This window comes from Barbatula barbatula (assembly GCF_947034865.1).
Source record: "Barbatula barbatula genome assembly, chromosome: 10".
NCBI classification, from domain to species: Eukaryota; Metazoa; Chordata; class Actinopteri; order Cypriniformes; family Nemacheilidae; genus Barbatula; species Barbatula barbatula.
Genome location: NC_136773.1, coordinates 21,545,695 through 21,559,941, shown reverse-complemented (window position 1 = coordinate 21,559,941; position 14,247 = coordinate 21,545,695). Strand labels below are relative to the sequence as shown.

Here is a 14,247-nt window from a genome sequence, read left to right as displayed (position 1 = left end):
ACCAGAATTCTCAATGGCCCGATTAACCTACACAGCCTGCTGCAGAACATCCTCCCACACGGAGAGAGAGAGGAAAAGAGAGAAAAAAGGTCTGACAGCAGACTGAACAGGTTAGCCAGCGCTACAAGAACGGAAGTGTTCACGACTTAAGCAGGACAAATGTATACAATTCATGCAGTTTGCATTTCTCCAACAACTGAGAGACAGTGATGAAAAGCCAAGAGAAAAGACATGACACGCTGCCTTGTCCTCAATATCTCTCCTCCTAGCGATCTGTTTCCTCTTCCTTTACCACTTCTTTCTATACTTCTCTGTTTATCAGCCCAAACGGTAATCAATTCGTCCAGCACACAGAGGAGAAACTGTGAAAAGAAGGGACTGAAGAGGCGGAGGAATTACATTTCCCCACCTATGACGGAGTTTAAACTGGATTGGAGTCTAGAGGAATCAGGTCAGCTAACCACACCTGACAGCCGTGCACTGAATCACTCTCATTGTAAGGGGGATGAAAGCGAGGCAGAACAGAACTAAACAGAATAAAACAATAGAACATAACGTAACTTTGTCCCTTATGAGTCAGCTTATAAGACCCAAAGGCAGTGTTTTTCTCTTTATTAGAAATTTCCAGAGAAATTGCAAAGAAATAACTCATTGAGGAGTTGGTCCTGTTTGTATTAAGGTCTGATGGGGCATGGGAGACAGATGGTGTTGTTATGGAAACGGAACCAATACAAGGAGAAGATGTTTGTGTTTTGATAGGAGAATTTATAGGGTGTTTGGGCAGGAGAGGCTGCTGTGTGCATAAAGAGGTATTTTGACTGGCTAGGTGACCTGAGGATGATGTGATTAGGGCTGATATGGGAACATAAACATGCCAGATTGACTAGTAGCGGCGGTACTGATGTTTAAATGACACTTCAGAGACAGACATAAGCACAAACATATGACAGAGTTCAGGTCAGGGAAGCGAATCTCAGAGTTTGTCTGTTCATGAAATTGGAGAAGGGCATAAAAAGTGATATATTACACACACACCAAACATTCATACATACCCAAAGACAAATAAAGCGTTTCCTATTTTCAAAAGACATAAATGAAGTCTCAACGGAGCAGTGAGGATTTCCCTTCTCAGAAAACAAGAGGAAATCTGGGCCACTATTACAAAAAAAACACGCACCAAAACTTTACACCTGCATACTTCAATACCCAGACAATAGAATCAATTATTTCACCAATAAAGAGAACAAATGCAATATGACACCTGGGAAATTTAGAAATTGCCTGCAGTTTATACATTGTTGCGTGTCTTACCTGTACCAGAAGCTCCAATTTCCTATCATCCAGAAGATGAACCTGACATCTCCGCCCTTCCGTCATCTGTTGGAGAGATGGGAGAGAGAGAATGAGGGATTAACCACGGCATATTCACAGTAGGATGAAATCAGTAAATAATAGGTCATGGTGACATGACAAGAATAGTAACTCTTCTTACACACATGCAGTGCGATCCTATCTCTTTCACTTTTACTTATCACTTCAGTGCTGATGCAGAGCAACTTGGCTTTTATTGAATATACAAGTGACATCACCACAACAATACAATCAAGCTTCTCTTTAAGACTGTAGATGGAGATGTGTCTCTGCACAGCTCGTGTCCTAGACGCGCTTCACTTTATAACGTTGCAGGGCAATGTCATCATGGTCCATCGCGATGTTTCACTGCCAATTTGGTTAACATCACCCGATCTTAGCTTTCATGTATACAAGTTGCATAGGATGAAAAGCGTCTGCTTAATAAATGACTGGAAATGCAACAAACAACGAAATAAAACTGCAAACCAGCAGACAGATGCACATCTATCAGAGCCAAAATCATAGGCAACTAACTACACAAATTCATAACATATCACAATATCTACATGCTTAAATTCAGCTCAATGCTTGGTGTCTTAACTCCCTTCAACCATCACGTATTGCTAAAGATGAATCATGTCGTGTTATTTCCCTTACCTAATCGAACTGTTCAACAACCCAATATGCTTAATACATTGCTTGCTATCTGCCATAGTGAAGAATATATTTTTAAGCCTGAGATTACATCTCATTCTTGATATGAAATTGAGCCTGCAGGAAAAACAAACACATTAAATACACGGTTTCCTCCAAGGAGTGTGAATCCAGAAGTCTTCCAACTGGGCTCAGCTGGATGTCCACAATCCAGACACACTCCGCATCTGAAATATGTTTTAATCGTCATTTGATCATAGCTCACTCCTTATACTTTCGCACAAATGTATGCGTTTACCTAAAATCGTTGTTGTTGTTGTGCAAAGCCGTTATAGTAAACATGCCTTTAAGAGCAGGTGGACGACACACATTTGTGTGGAACGAAGTCTGACTAACAGCCATGTCAATTTGAGTTATACGACCTTCTGGCTCGGCTGGTTTGACAGCTCAAGTACAAAGAACTCAAATGTAACATGATACTCCCTTTGTCCTCTTTCCCTAACTGAGAGCTTCTCAATTTAGGTTTGTTTTTATGATTTGGTCATAGGAAAAATGCTTGGAAGGAATCTGGGGGCCATTGAATGCGATACTAACAGCCGCGGTAGTCCACGTCCATCAGCACGTAAAGACTTTCCATCCTCTTCCTGTTTACATATCCTGTATGGATACAAGAGACACGGCATTGCACTGACTCACTCCATCTTGTTTACGCCATATCTCTTTCTTATTCTATCTCCTACTCCCTCTATCCCTATATGTAGGGCAAGTTCAAAAGGAAAGTTCTTTGCTTTTCAATGTGGTGTTATATGCAAGGATGTGAGCTCTGAATGGCTGCCATCAGGAAGGACCGTCCCCGAGGAACACAAACAATGAGGCTGATAAAAGCAACATGGCTCACATTTCCTCCACGCAGACTGCAGGAGGGGAGTCACAAGACTGAAAACACATCCTTTCTTCCTCATCTCCTTCTCCTTGTTCCTCAGCACAGCAGAGGACTGCACAACCTCAAGCATAAGCAGTAAACACACAGCAATCTGACAGACCACAAGATTGATGGTACGTCTCTAAACAGACTGGTGTGAGTTTTTGTGTTGATCTGTGAAGATGTGTTCTTCACAGAATGCAGTTAGATTGCAGTTTCTCTTGGCCAGGCTAACCTCACTTTCTCCTTAATTCTCATAACAACTTCACACAGTAGCACACAAACTTAGCCTTCTGTGTTCATATCCTGTCAACAAAATAACTCGCCCTCAGGCAACATCCGTATTTTTGTCCTCCACCACTGAGTGGGATCACATTTCCATATTATAAAGACAAAACTAAATCAAACTGAACTGACTCACCTGAAGCATGTCCAGTCTATACTGATGAGTTGACTTATGTCTAATTCCTAACCTGGAGCTGCACAGGACCCAATTAAAGCCAGCTCATCTAACTTTCATGATCTTCCAAATTAAAATGGCAACATAAATGATCCAAACCACAGAACAGTTCCACTAAAACCGTATACAGTACATGCTATAAAACTCAGAATGTGTTATGTGGACCAGAAAAGAATGTCAAACCCTGAGACATCCAGAAAGTTTAATGCATCAGAAATTCGGCTGACTTTTCAATCTCAAAGGTTCAAATTCCCTACCGGCCTTGCGGTTTATTCATCCCCATATTAACCACCTGAGGTTCTTAACAGAACTATCACAGGTAGATATTTAGATAGGCAAAGAATATGACCCAATGTAAAGTTAGAACCTTGAGGGTTAACTGCTGTCGATGCATGTCCCTACATCTTAAACTCATAGTAAAGCTTACAGTGAGACCTCTGATCCCCTGAATATGAACTTATCTCAATGACATGCAACTATTCAGTGGTTAGAGCATGGCGTTAGCTACGCCAAGTTCATGGGTTCAATCCCAGGGATTGCACATATTTAGGAACAAATGTGTAGTATAATGCAATGCAAGTCGCTTTGGATAAAATGCATACAATTGCAATATGTTAGCAGCAGTGGGGTGTTTGTATGCTGTGTCTGGTGTGGGGTTACAAAATCCCTTTGCCTGTAATCACCGAATAGTGAGTCACTTCTTCCTCTGCCGAGATCCTACACTTACACTTCCCTGTCAACCTGTGATGTCATTAAAATCACATACCGCACACATTCCAGAGCTACTGGCAATATAGTTATGTAATAAAGTTGTTTTCATATAACTGTGCACTTAATCCGCTGCATAACTTGGTAGTGTTGTGAAATTAATCGAAAATTCATCGCAATCGTCAATTTTAGCCTTCATCAATTACAAAAACAAAATAATCGAGGTAAACGCTCATTGTGCCGCATTCCATTTAGCAAGGATCAACTCTTTTCTCGTAGTATAAATCCACAGCGCACACCTTTCCTTTACAGTGGTTCGTTTCTTTACATTTCTTTTTCAGTTAAATTCAGAGTTTATTTTCTACGTTGTTTTAAAGGTTAATGAGTAATCGTGTTAAACAATCGGGATCTCAATATTGGCCAAAATATTCGAGATTAGGATTTGCGTCATAATCGAGCAGCCCTACTTGGTACCATTGCATGATTCCGGCGCAACAGACTACAGAGTAGGATAAGCTGATCCAATGATAAACCAACTCTCTAATGCAGATTTAAGATTGACCCTGATGCCCTGTTTAGGGTTTAACAGCGGTTTAAGCAAGATAAATCCTAAACTGCATGTCAGCTTGATATACACCACCACTGAGCGGCATGATACATAAAACATGACCAAAAACAGGCATAAGATGCTTACCAAATAGGGAACTTTACCATCTCTAAGATATCAAACAAAAACAAAAATGGTAGAAGCTGTCACAAAGAAACCCCACATAAGCCGACGGGGGATATAAAGCCATTATTCGTCCCAATGCACAATTCCAGCAAAGAGACAGTCACGCATCTGGGCACCACAAAGAATCCACATGGCAGACAACTTGATTTCATCACAAATTCAAGCACAAGTGGAGCCTTGTGGTGCAGACTGACAAATGATAAAAGTCCAGGAGACTACAGGTCTGGTTTTCATGCCTGACTTGTGTGTGCTCTGTGCCGGAGCAGACCAGCCCGACACTGCTGCCCCGCAGTGCCGCAGACATCGGGTGAAGCTCAGCAGCACAAAACAAAACACATCCGTCACCCTAGACCTGCTGGCACAAGAGTGTTGCTGTCTTTGAATCTGCAAAAAGACAAAAATCAGTCTCTCCCTATCTAGACAGCATCACTGAATATTATAGGGCGCATGGACTAGAAATTATAAGCACAAATGATTTACCTTTTGGGGCTTTAACATGACAATGCAAGCCATTCCAGTTTTTGAAAAGCATCGTGACGTCCAAAAAGGTCGCTTTGGGTAGTCAGCTAACCAGGTTGCAGCACAGCCCAAATCTACACAGTCATTTCTCTGTAGGGGACATTGCCACCAAATCTAATAGACAGACCAGATAAGAATATGACCCTTCATATGAATGCACTCATTTTAGGTTTCTTCTCAATGTAAATCTGACGGTAATGTATATGTTAATAGTATACAGATGAATCCGACTGGACATCAATTGTGACCAAGCAAACGAGCTAGCCATAGACAAGTGTGGTATCATGCAAACTCTGTCCCTGCCCATTAAACGCAGCCTTTATTTACAATCACCATAAGGATGATGAAAAACAGACCGACATTTGGAGGAACATATATGACATTTCTCAAAAGGAATGCCTTTTTCCTCAGGTAAACGGCTAGGTGGCTAACATTAGCTCAATTCAATGCACAGTTCACACTGTGGAGAGCCCCTCGAATATCATTTTACTGCAACATCTTATCTCTATGCTAAAAATAACAGCGCTATAAGTCGCGAATGTGAATCTGGAAATGCAGAAATAACAATGCGTTAATGTCGCCAAGTACAATAAATCGCATATGCACAGCATCCGTCATCGTCTCTCTCAGACAGAAGCGGGAAGCGCGCGACCGGTAACACAGTCGCAAAATGTACCTTGCTGAAGATCTCCTACTAGCCCAAAGACATCGAATTCCTCGCGGAAATACGTTCAAATCGGATAATAAAAGTAATCCAAACACGTTAAATCCGAATACAGAAGGGGTTCTCGCGTCGGCCTAAATCGTCATCGCACTCAGCAGCATCATCCATCCCCTTGTTGTGATTCCCGGTGAGCTGCACAGGCGGACCGAGGGGACTCTCGGTCAGCGCGGCGCGGGCGGAGCGAGCGGGTTGACAGCGACGGTACCAGTACATCCCATCTCTCTCTGCTCTCAACGCGCCGTTTCACGGAGACTGCTATGAAACGAAACTATTCACACACACACATTCACACACGACGTCCACGGAAAAAGCCCGACCCCTCCCCCTGCTGCCGCTTCTCTTCCTCCGCCTCTCCCCCGTGACACCGGTGCGGCTGGGATCAGGCAAAGCGCGACACACACACATAAAGTCAGCTCGCCATCATCACCACCACCACGTCCTTGTTGAGAGATGCAGAAGTCCTTGTTTTGCATAAATATACAGAGAGTATGTTTATACTAACAGAGATCATGAGCAGAAATTCTGTATTCTTTTTGAATAGGCTACATTGAAAAGCATGATAATTCTTCAGCACCATACAATATATAACAACCGTATCACCATGCATTTACACTATTTATCTGTCATGCACAGGAACTTAAAGTGCAGTCAAAGTATGTATTTTGTATGTGCGTTCATGAGAAACAGAACCCACAACTTTTGCACCGCTAACCTAATGCTTTGAGCTAGAGTATAATGGCCTATTTTTCATATTCTGGGAACACAAGTAAAATAAAGAGAAAACAAGAAGTGGATACAAGCATCCTGCAGTTGTGAAAGCGCACCCACACACAGCAACGGCTACCACATCTGGATTTTAAGGACACTAACAGAAACATTTGGGAATGGGTTTCACTCACTGCCTGACTTCTTCCGCCCCTCCGTTTCTAATTCTGACTTCCTTTCCCGTTTGCTTTGGCCGGGGTGAACGGAGCAACAAAAAAACCCCAGAGAGTAACGTTTAAAAGATGCTTTAAAACTGTACCCGTCTGTTAGAGGGAGCTGATGCGTGCGCACTCCTCCACATAGAAGCCTAACGGTCGCTTAACCGCAAAGTCAACATTTCGCAGGGCTCGACGAAAACGTAAACTTCAAAGTGTTTAAGTTGTAAGGGTCCTAGCCACATACATTCTGTGAAATAATGTGGGCTGTGTGCGTAGTGTGTTGCATTGAGAGCTTATCACACCTAAAATTCTAACTACATTTTAACCGTAGGTTCATGTCATCCTGGAACATATTGCACCATACCTATTAATTTCGTAATATGATTAGTTCGTTTTCTTTCGCACTGGGTTGTAATAACGCATCTCTAATGTCTTCTGTCATACAGTGATGCTTAACAGAATCATTTCCGCAGCCGTCGGATTAACACGCTTTAACTACACTTGAACAGTGAAGAGAAAGGGTCAGGATTTTCCATCTCTCTTTATCGTGTTCTCTGTCTCTCTCTCTCACGCACATACAGACATACTCAAGGGAGGGACTTGAAAGTAATTGAAAAACCCTCCAACATAATGTAATTAGGCTGCAGACTTATTTCATTTCAATCCAATGGCTGGTGAAAATACCATCAATAAACCATCCAGCCAACTGAACTCAATACTCAAGTCAATCAATCAATATATGACAGAACTGTCAATCATATCTAATTTCAGAATAAATCTACATTATATATAGACATATACATAATACAAATAGATCCATCCATCCATCTATCTTATCTTATCTTCTTATCTTATCTTGTGTATATATAGTTGACAAATAAGCCGTTCATTTGTCCTAGTGTATGACAGCAAAAATGTTGGACACTAACAATACAAATAATTATCTATTAAATATAAATATTATAAATGTAACAGTTTGTTTGTTTTCCGCTAGATTTCCCATGTCACACATATAGGACACATGTTTTGAAAAAAATACTGTATATTATTATTATTCCTACTGTATATATAAGCAATGTGAGCAAGTGTCATAACCATCATTGTTCCTATCATTTCCACTTCTGGACTGATGGCGGAAACACCGCTGTCCAATTTAAATCGTCCCTCGTGATCTCTCTCCACTCTCTAATACATATTTTAACTTTATTGGGTCCTTCCTTTGGGCACATGTCCGAACACCGTCACAAGAAGCCGTTGTTTAAGAGAGCGAGCATGTTTGTGTGTGTGTGTGAGGACGGGGTGAAAGAGGGGAAAACTTTGGAATCTGAACATTCGTACGAACGAAACTCTTGACACTGTGGGGGAGTTTTGCAACAAATGAAAATGTTCAGTCTCACACGACCGTGATGGAGCAGACAGGAATTCTAAAAGAAACTTCTAAAAGGCAAATCCATGTCTGCCAGACCAACGCACAAAACCGTTTCATGTGTGCTGCCGTTTGTGTCTAAAATGCCCCAAAACAGTAAAGAGATATATATAAAGAGATTGAGATGAAATTTCCTTAAATCCTACAAAAATATGGGTAACCTACTCTTATATTCTCTCTGTCTCTTTGGCCTGCTCTATAAAGTAAATGTGGTTCTTGTTAGGAGTCTCTGAGTTTGGTTATTTCTGTCTCACTGCTCAAGGTTTAGCATTTGTGTGTGTATATTATATATATCGACTCGAGGGGATCTGTTGTTTTGTCGGAAGGCACTTACACAGGTAATGCTATTTTTCTGCAGACATTATGATAGGTCGCATGGTTGACATAAACTATATCGAATACAGGAGGGGTTAAATATTATGTGTGTGTGTATCATGAGGTCACGGCCGTAGCATGTGGCCTATAATGTTGGAACGACATGTAAACAGAGCTGACCTTTAATTGAAGCAAGATGGAGTCCATTGCCAGTCCCTGCAGCACACACACACACAGCACACAGCACACACACATATATATGTATCTCTTCTACTGACTTCCCGTAACAGCAGGGACACATTCATCTTAATTATTTCGCTGTCTGTTTCACACTGCACTCATAAAATGTGCCGGGACAATAAACACAGAAACCCTCTCACCCTGACAAAACATATGCACTTTCATGTGCGCTGTTTCCATCATCTCCCAGCTCAGGGATGGGGGGCGGATGAGCCACATGCTTTTGTGGGGTTTCGGATTTTAGGGTGTAGGATGTAGGCTGTGGGTGGAGGTTTTTCATGGATAATCTGCGGTACAACAAACTCCCTTAAATCACATCAAAAACACCCAACAGCCTCTGAAACGAGCCCTAATGTGTGCGAGCTGAATTTGTGTAATTCTATACGGAGAGTCTTCAAGGGTCCAGGTGTAAGTGAGGTAGAACGTATGATGGCAGGTATTTATGGAATTCTAGCTGGGCTGTTGGGGAATGATGCATGTGTGTTAGCTTGGAGCTTTTAAGGGAATTGGTTCACGTAGGAAGCAAACGCGTTCCACAAAGTATTAGTTATCCAACCATGTCTGGGATGGGCACCAAAGCACCTGTACAGTTGTATGTGTCTGCTACTGGACTATTGAGAATCATAACTTCACAGAATTGTATGAGAATGTGTGCGTGTCTGAGTGTTTTTGAACAGTCTAAAGAGACAAGTAACGTCACTACATAGAAGCCAGTAAAGGGAAGGTGTTCAAATACACAAAGAGGGCAGGAAGACTGCAAAAGAGTATTTCTGTGTCTCCAGTTAGTTTGCGTATGTGTGTGTTATGAGAAGCAATGTGTTTCCAGTTAAATCTTTGGAAAAAAGAAACACACACCCACATGCGAGCACTTCAAACATGTGTGTGAGATTTCTACTGCTGTAATTTTACTGCATAGCTGTACTCCCATCTGGCTTATACTACACACACACACACAACCTAAACATCTGAAGCTTTCACTAACACACCCACATACAAATGTATCCCATAATATGCAGAGAAACACATGGGAAAAATAAAGAGGCAGCTGATTTAGTTTAGTTTTTAGGGGATGTGTGTGATTTTTACATGTAATTTTGTGTGGCTGTAAAGGTTTGACTGTTTGTTGAATGCTCTTTGAATATCGAGGGCGGGCCTACAGAATGCAAATTTAAGCCTGAGAAACAAAATCCCTACTTTGAATTGCATGTGTGTGAGATGAGCAACCAAAATATGAGACAGAGCAGCCAAAGTATTATGCAGAATAAGTTCTCGGGTAGTCAATACAAACAAACATGACTAGTAAATAAAGTACAAGCGCATGTTTGCAAACATTAAAGGGATACTCCACCCAAAAACGAGAATTCTGTCATGAATTACTCACCTTCTAGTTGTTCCAAACATGTTTACATTTCTTTGTGCAGGTGAACACAAAAAGAGATATTTTGGAATAATGTTAGCAACCAACAGTTCTGAAGCGCCATTGACTGCCATAGTAGGACATTCCTTTTTTAATGTTTTGGTTCTGTGAACACAAAAGAAGATATTTTGAGGAATGTAGGAAAACAAACAGTTCTGGGGCACTTTTGACTACCATTTACATTTTTCCTACTATTGCAGTCAATGGTGCTTCAGAACTGTTGGTTGCCAACATTATTCCACAATATCTCTCTTTGTGTTCAACCGGATAAAGAAATGTGTACATGTTTGGAACAACTAGAAGATGAGTAATTCATGACAGAATTTTTGGATGGAGTATCCCTTTAAGTGTTACAGTAGAACAATCTTCTATAGACCCATTTGCAAGATCTAAACACTGTTCCAGAAAAACATACGGGTTCCTTTCTTATTTCATTTTTTTATAAAACGCATATTAAAACGTAAAGATATTCGTTCTGAAAAATTGCTTCATAAAGAAGAGTTTGGTTCCAAAATGAGATAACTCAAAACTGTCAAAAATCATGTTTTTTATTGTGCATTCCAATTAATATCAATCAAACTAAACCCTAATAACTAAAATAATATCTCATTTTGGAACCAAGCTCTTTAGACTTTCTACTATGGTAGTCAATTGTGGTCAAGAACTGTTTGGGTACCAGCATTCTTCCAAATATTTTTCTCTGTGTTCCTCAGAACAATTCTTTTTATTAAATTATATCAATTAAAATAATTGAAATACATATCTGTACGATTCTTCAAAACGCATGTGGCTTATTGAGGAGGGGTGTGATGCTTGCTTAAGCAATTGTGGCGTACAGTTTCAGACGAACACAAACAGAGGATCTGGAGGTTTTATTATTATTCTGCATGCAGCTTAGTAACTCAGCTGAGCCAAACATCTCTCTGCATTGTATACAAGGAAACAAAAGCTTTCTGAAGTTGTGCTCTGTCCGCAGTCATAAAGAAAGACAACAGGAGTGTGTCAGTCTGCCACGTGACGTGAACAGATTGCTGACTCAGGAACTGTGTGGATCAATGAATAAGTCTCTCTCCTTATGCCTTTAATTGTACATCAGCAAAACGCCTCGCATGTTTCTCTAAGTGTGAAAGAGAAGAGAGAGAGCTGTGACATAAACCTCACAGAGTATTTGAGTGAGTAGAGCAGCGGAAACCATAATTCACACACATCTCAAAAGAGAGAGAGAGAGAGAGCCAACAGAATTACTTACAGAGATTGAGTATCTACCTCTTACACACTCGGACCACAAACCACACCACTTCACTATCCATATATGAATCCATAGCAAACACTCATCCTCACAGGGTGTGCATTTTTGTACTATTGAATGAATGACTATCTTGGGAACCGCAATACATTGAAGAGGAATGTATCAGGAATGAATAGTTCACCCAAAAGTTTGCCCGACTATTTTTTTGGAGCTTCTCTATCCTAAGTTTGACAAGCCCTGATCACTGTTTGCTCTCACATTTCTCATCACATAATTTTGTAACTGCATAACAGTTTTGACTGAATCTTCATTTCTGGGTCAACTGTTCCTTTAAATGTCCCTCTCACGGTGTTGTTTTCTCATGCTGTGTATTAAAGGAATGGTTTAATTCGTTGTATGTGAGATTTTCTTTAGTCGGTTGAGCATTCCTGGCATTCCTGAGAAACTAGAGCAATTTGAAGGTTGTTGATAAAAGGACGTGAAAAGAGCATTCGGGGCCACACACACATCTGTAGTTTATTAAACCGAAATGGATCTGTGTATGAAGGCTTCAGGTGTGGACATAACGAAACCCCCTAAGATAAACACACACCCTTCTAGCCATCAGATTCTATTGGAATCGATTGTCAGTCTCCTGTGCGCTTTGAATGAGTAACATCATTTGCGCGGAATGCAAACGTGCTGTCTAGGAAGAGCGCATGAGATTCAGTGAGGGTTGGCAACTTGGCACGCTGCATTAGACTGAAAGGCATCTCATTAGGTTTTGTAAAAGAGCTCGTGAGACACTGAACCATCTACAAAAAAAGCTTATTTGGCTGACAGTACATGGCTTGTCGGTTGTGCAGTGCTTGTGTTTAAACGTTAAACGTTTAATTGTTTTGAACAATGTTAAAATGACAATTGTTCAAACAGTACCTTAAGAGTAGGGAGCTGTCGAGTAATGTTTAATGTACAGGCAGCCGGTTGTTATCGCAGAAGTACAGAAGCGGAGGTTCACTGAAGGGGCTTATTGAGCTATAACAGCCGGCTGCTTGTACTTTATCCCGCTTATTACATGGCTACTTGGGACACGGGAAAAAAATGGACATGAAATGTGAATTTGAAATGTTTTATTAGCTATTTTTTACAGAATGCACACAAGGAAAAGCTGCTTACTTTCGGTTTTAACGATGTTCAAATGTCACAAATGTTTAATCCTTTGTAAATATGATGTCATATGTGTTTATAGCTAATTTGTAAAGAAAACCTGTCAAAATGATTTGCAGCATCGGGGTTACTGTGTGTTATTTGTTTTGAGGAGTTGTTATCTGGGAATAACCAACCTGCAAATGTTGCGACTGGCCAATTAGAATCAAGCATTTCAACGAGCCGTGTAATAAATGAATTTAGATTGTAGAGGTTGAGCAATTTGAAATTGGGTCAATTTGATGAGAAATTCTTAGCTCAGTAAGTGACATTGTCAAGACGTCTGACGGCATTTGTGAGATTTCTGGGTCTTTCCGAGGAGAAATATCGGAAATGCAGAAGCAAGCAAAAGTTTCCACTTGCACTCCATTTAATCTCATTATTGTCTATGAAAAATAAAAAAGATATATCATTTTTCTTATGGGCAGTCATGATGAATATACCATTGTGTCACTAGGCTAAGCGGCAGTTTCTACCTCTCTATCTCTCATTCATAATTAACCAAGTGTAAATCAATCACTTAGACAAAACCGCAGAATAATGCTCATCTCAACAGTTTCTCCCGGGAACTGTGATTGGTACGTTCAGGTCAGGTGTGTCAACTGAGCCCTGATCTCTGATTGGCTGTGTTGTGCAGGCAATGCAGACAAGATGAACTTCGTGACCTATCACATAGTCACTAAGCAGTACACAGAATATCAAACAGAAAGAGACAGGATGAGAAAGGCAGCTGACCTTGGCTACCCTTGATATCATTTTCTCAAACAGGACATGAAAACGCTCTCTCACACACAGAAACAGAATAGTCCAAAACGCTTATGATACTTTTATAGTGCGTTTGGTCATTTGAAGCTTGGAAGTCCCAGCTCTCATTCATTTTTTATATGGATAACAACGGCTAAGATATTCATCAAGATTCATTTTAAGTGCACTACGCCTTTAAACAAACATGCACTATACAATGAACCGCAGGCTAACTTTACTGTCACATACACTAAAATGCCCTGCAGTATCAAAGAGAAAAACGACATTACAGACAGGTGCAGTTAACACAAGAAGTGATCTTATCAAGACTAGATGAACCTTTAAAAATGAGGCCTTGGGTCTCATGGGAGAACGTCTGGCTGTTAAACAAGTATAAACAAACACACGCAAATCTGTCTTCACTTCTTGTACCAGTTTGCATTTCAAATAATAATAGATTAGCATTTCAGCCCCCTTTTCACACCCTGATGACATCATTAGACACCTGCATCGCCATAGTAACAGACCGTCAGTCCAGGTGCGTGTATCTTTAAATTCCTGACAGGCAATAACTCAAATCCCGTCTCAGCGCACATGTCGTGTCTGGAGAGCATTGATGGAATCTGCTCTAGAGAACCTTTAGAGCCAGAGGGATCCCATCACTTTGCATTCAAA

The 14,247-nt window shown here is 40.7% G+C and overlaps 1 protein-coding gene across 10 annotated transcripts in view; it reads right to left on the bottom strand.

Moving 5' to 3' along the window:
• frmd4a (FERM domain containing 4A) overlaps nucleotides 1–14,247 on the bottom strand; it is a 65,879-nt gene that overhangs the window by 26,205 nt on the left and 25,427 nt on the right. For 8 of the 10 annotated variants that reach the window (XM_079465753.1, XM_079465747.1, XM_079465744.1 and 5 more), the window contains exon 2: nucleotides 1,312–1,377. In XM_079465753.1, the coding sequence (XP_079321879.1) occupies nucleotides 1,312–1,377 (66 nt within the window). Of the gene's footprint in view, nucleotides 1–1,311; nucleotides 1,378–6,025; nucleotides 6,414–14,247 lie in introns of those variants that run through there. The other 2 variants (XM_079465745.1, XM_079465752.1) reach the window with 2 other exon arrangements.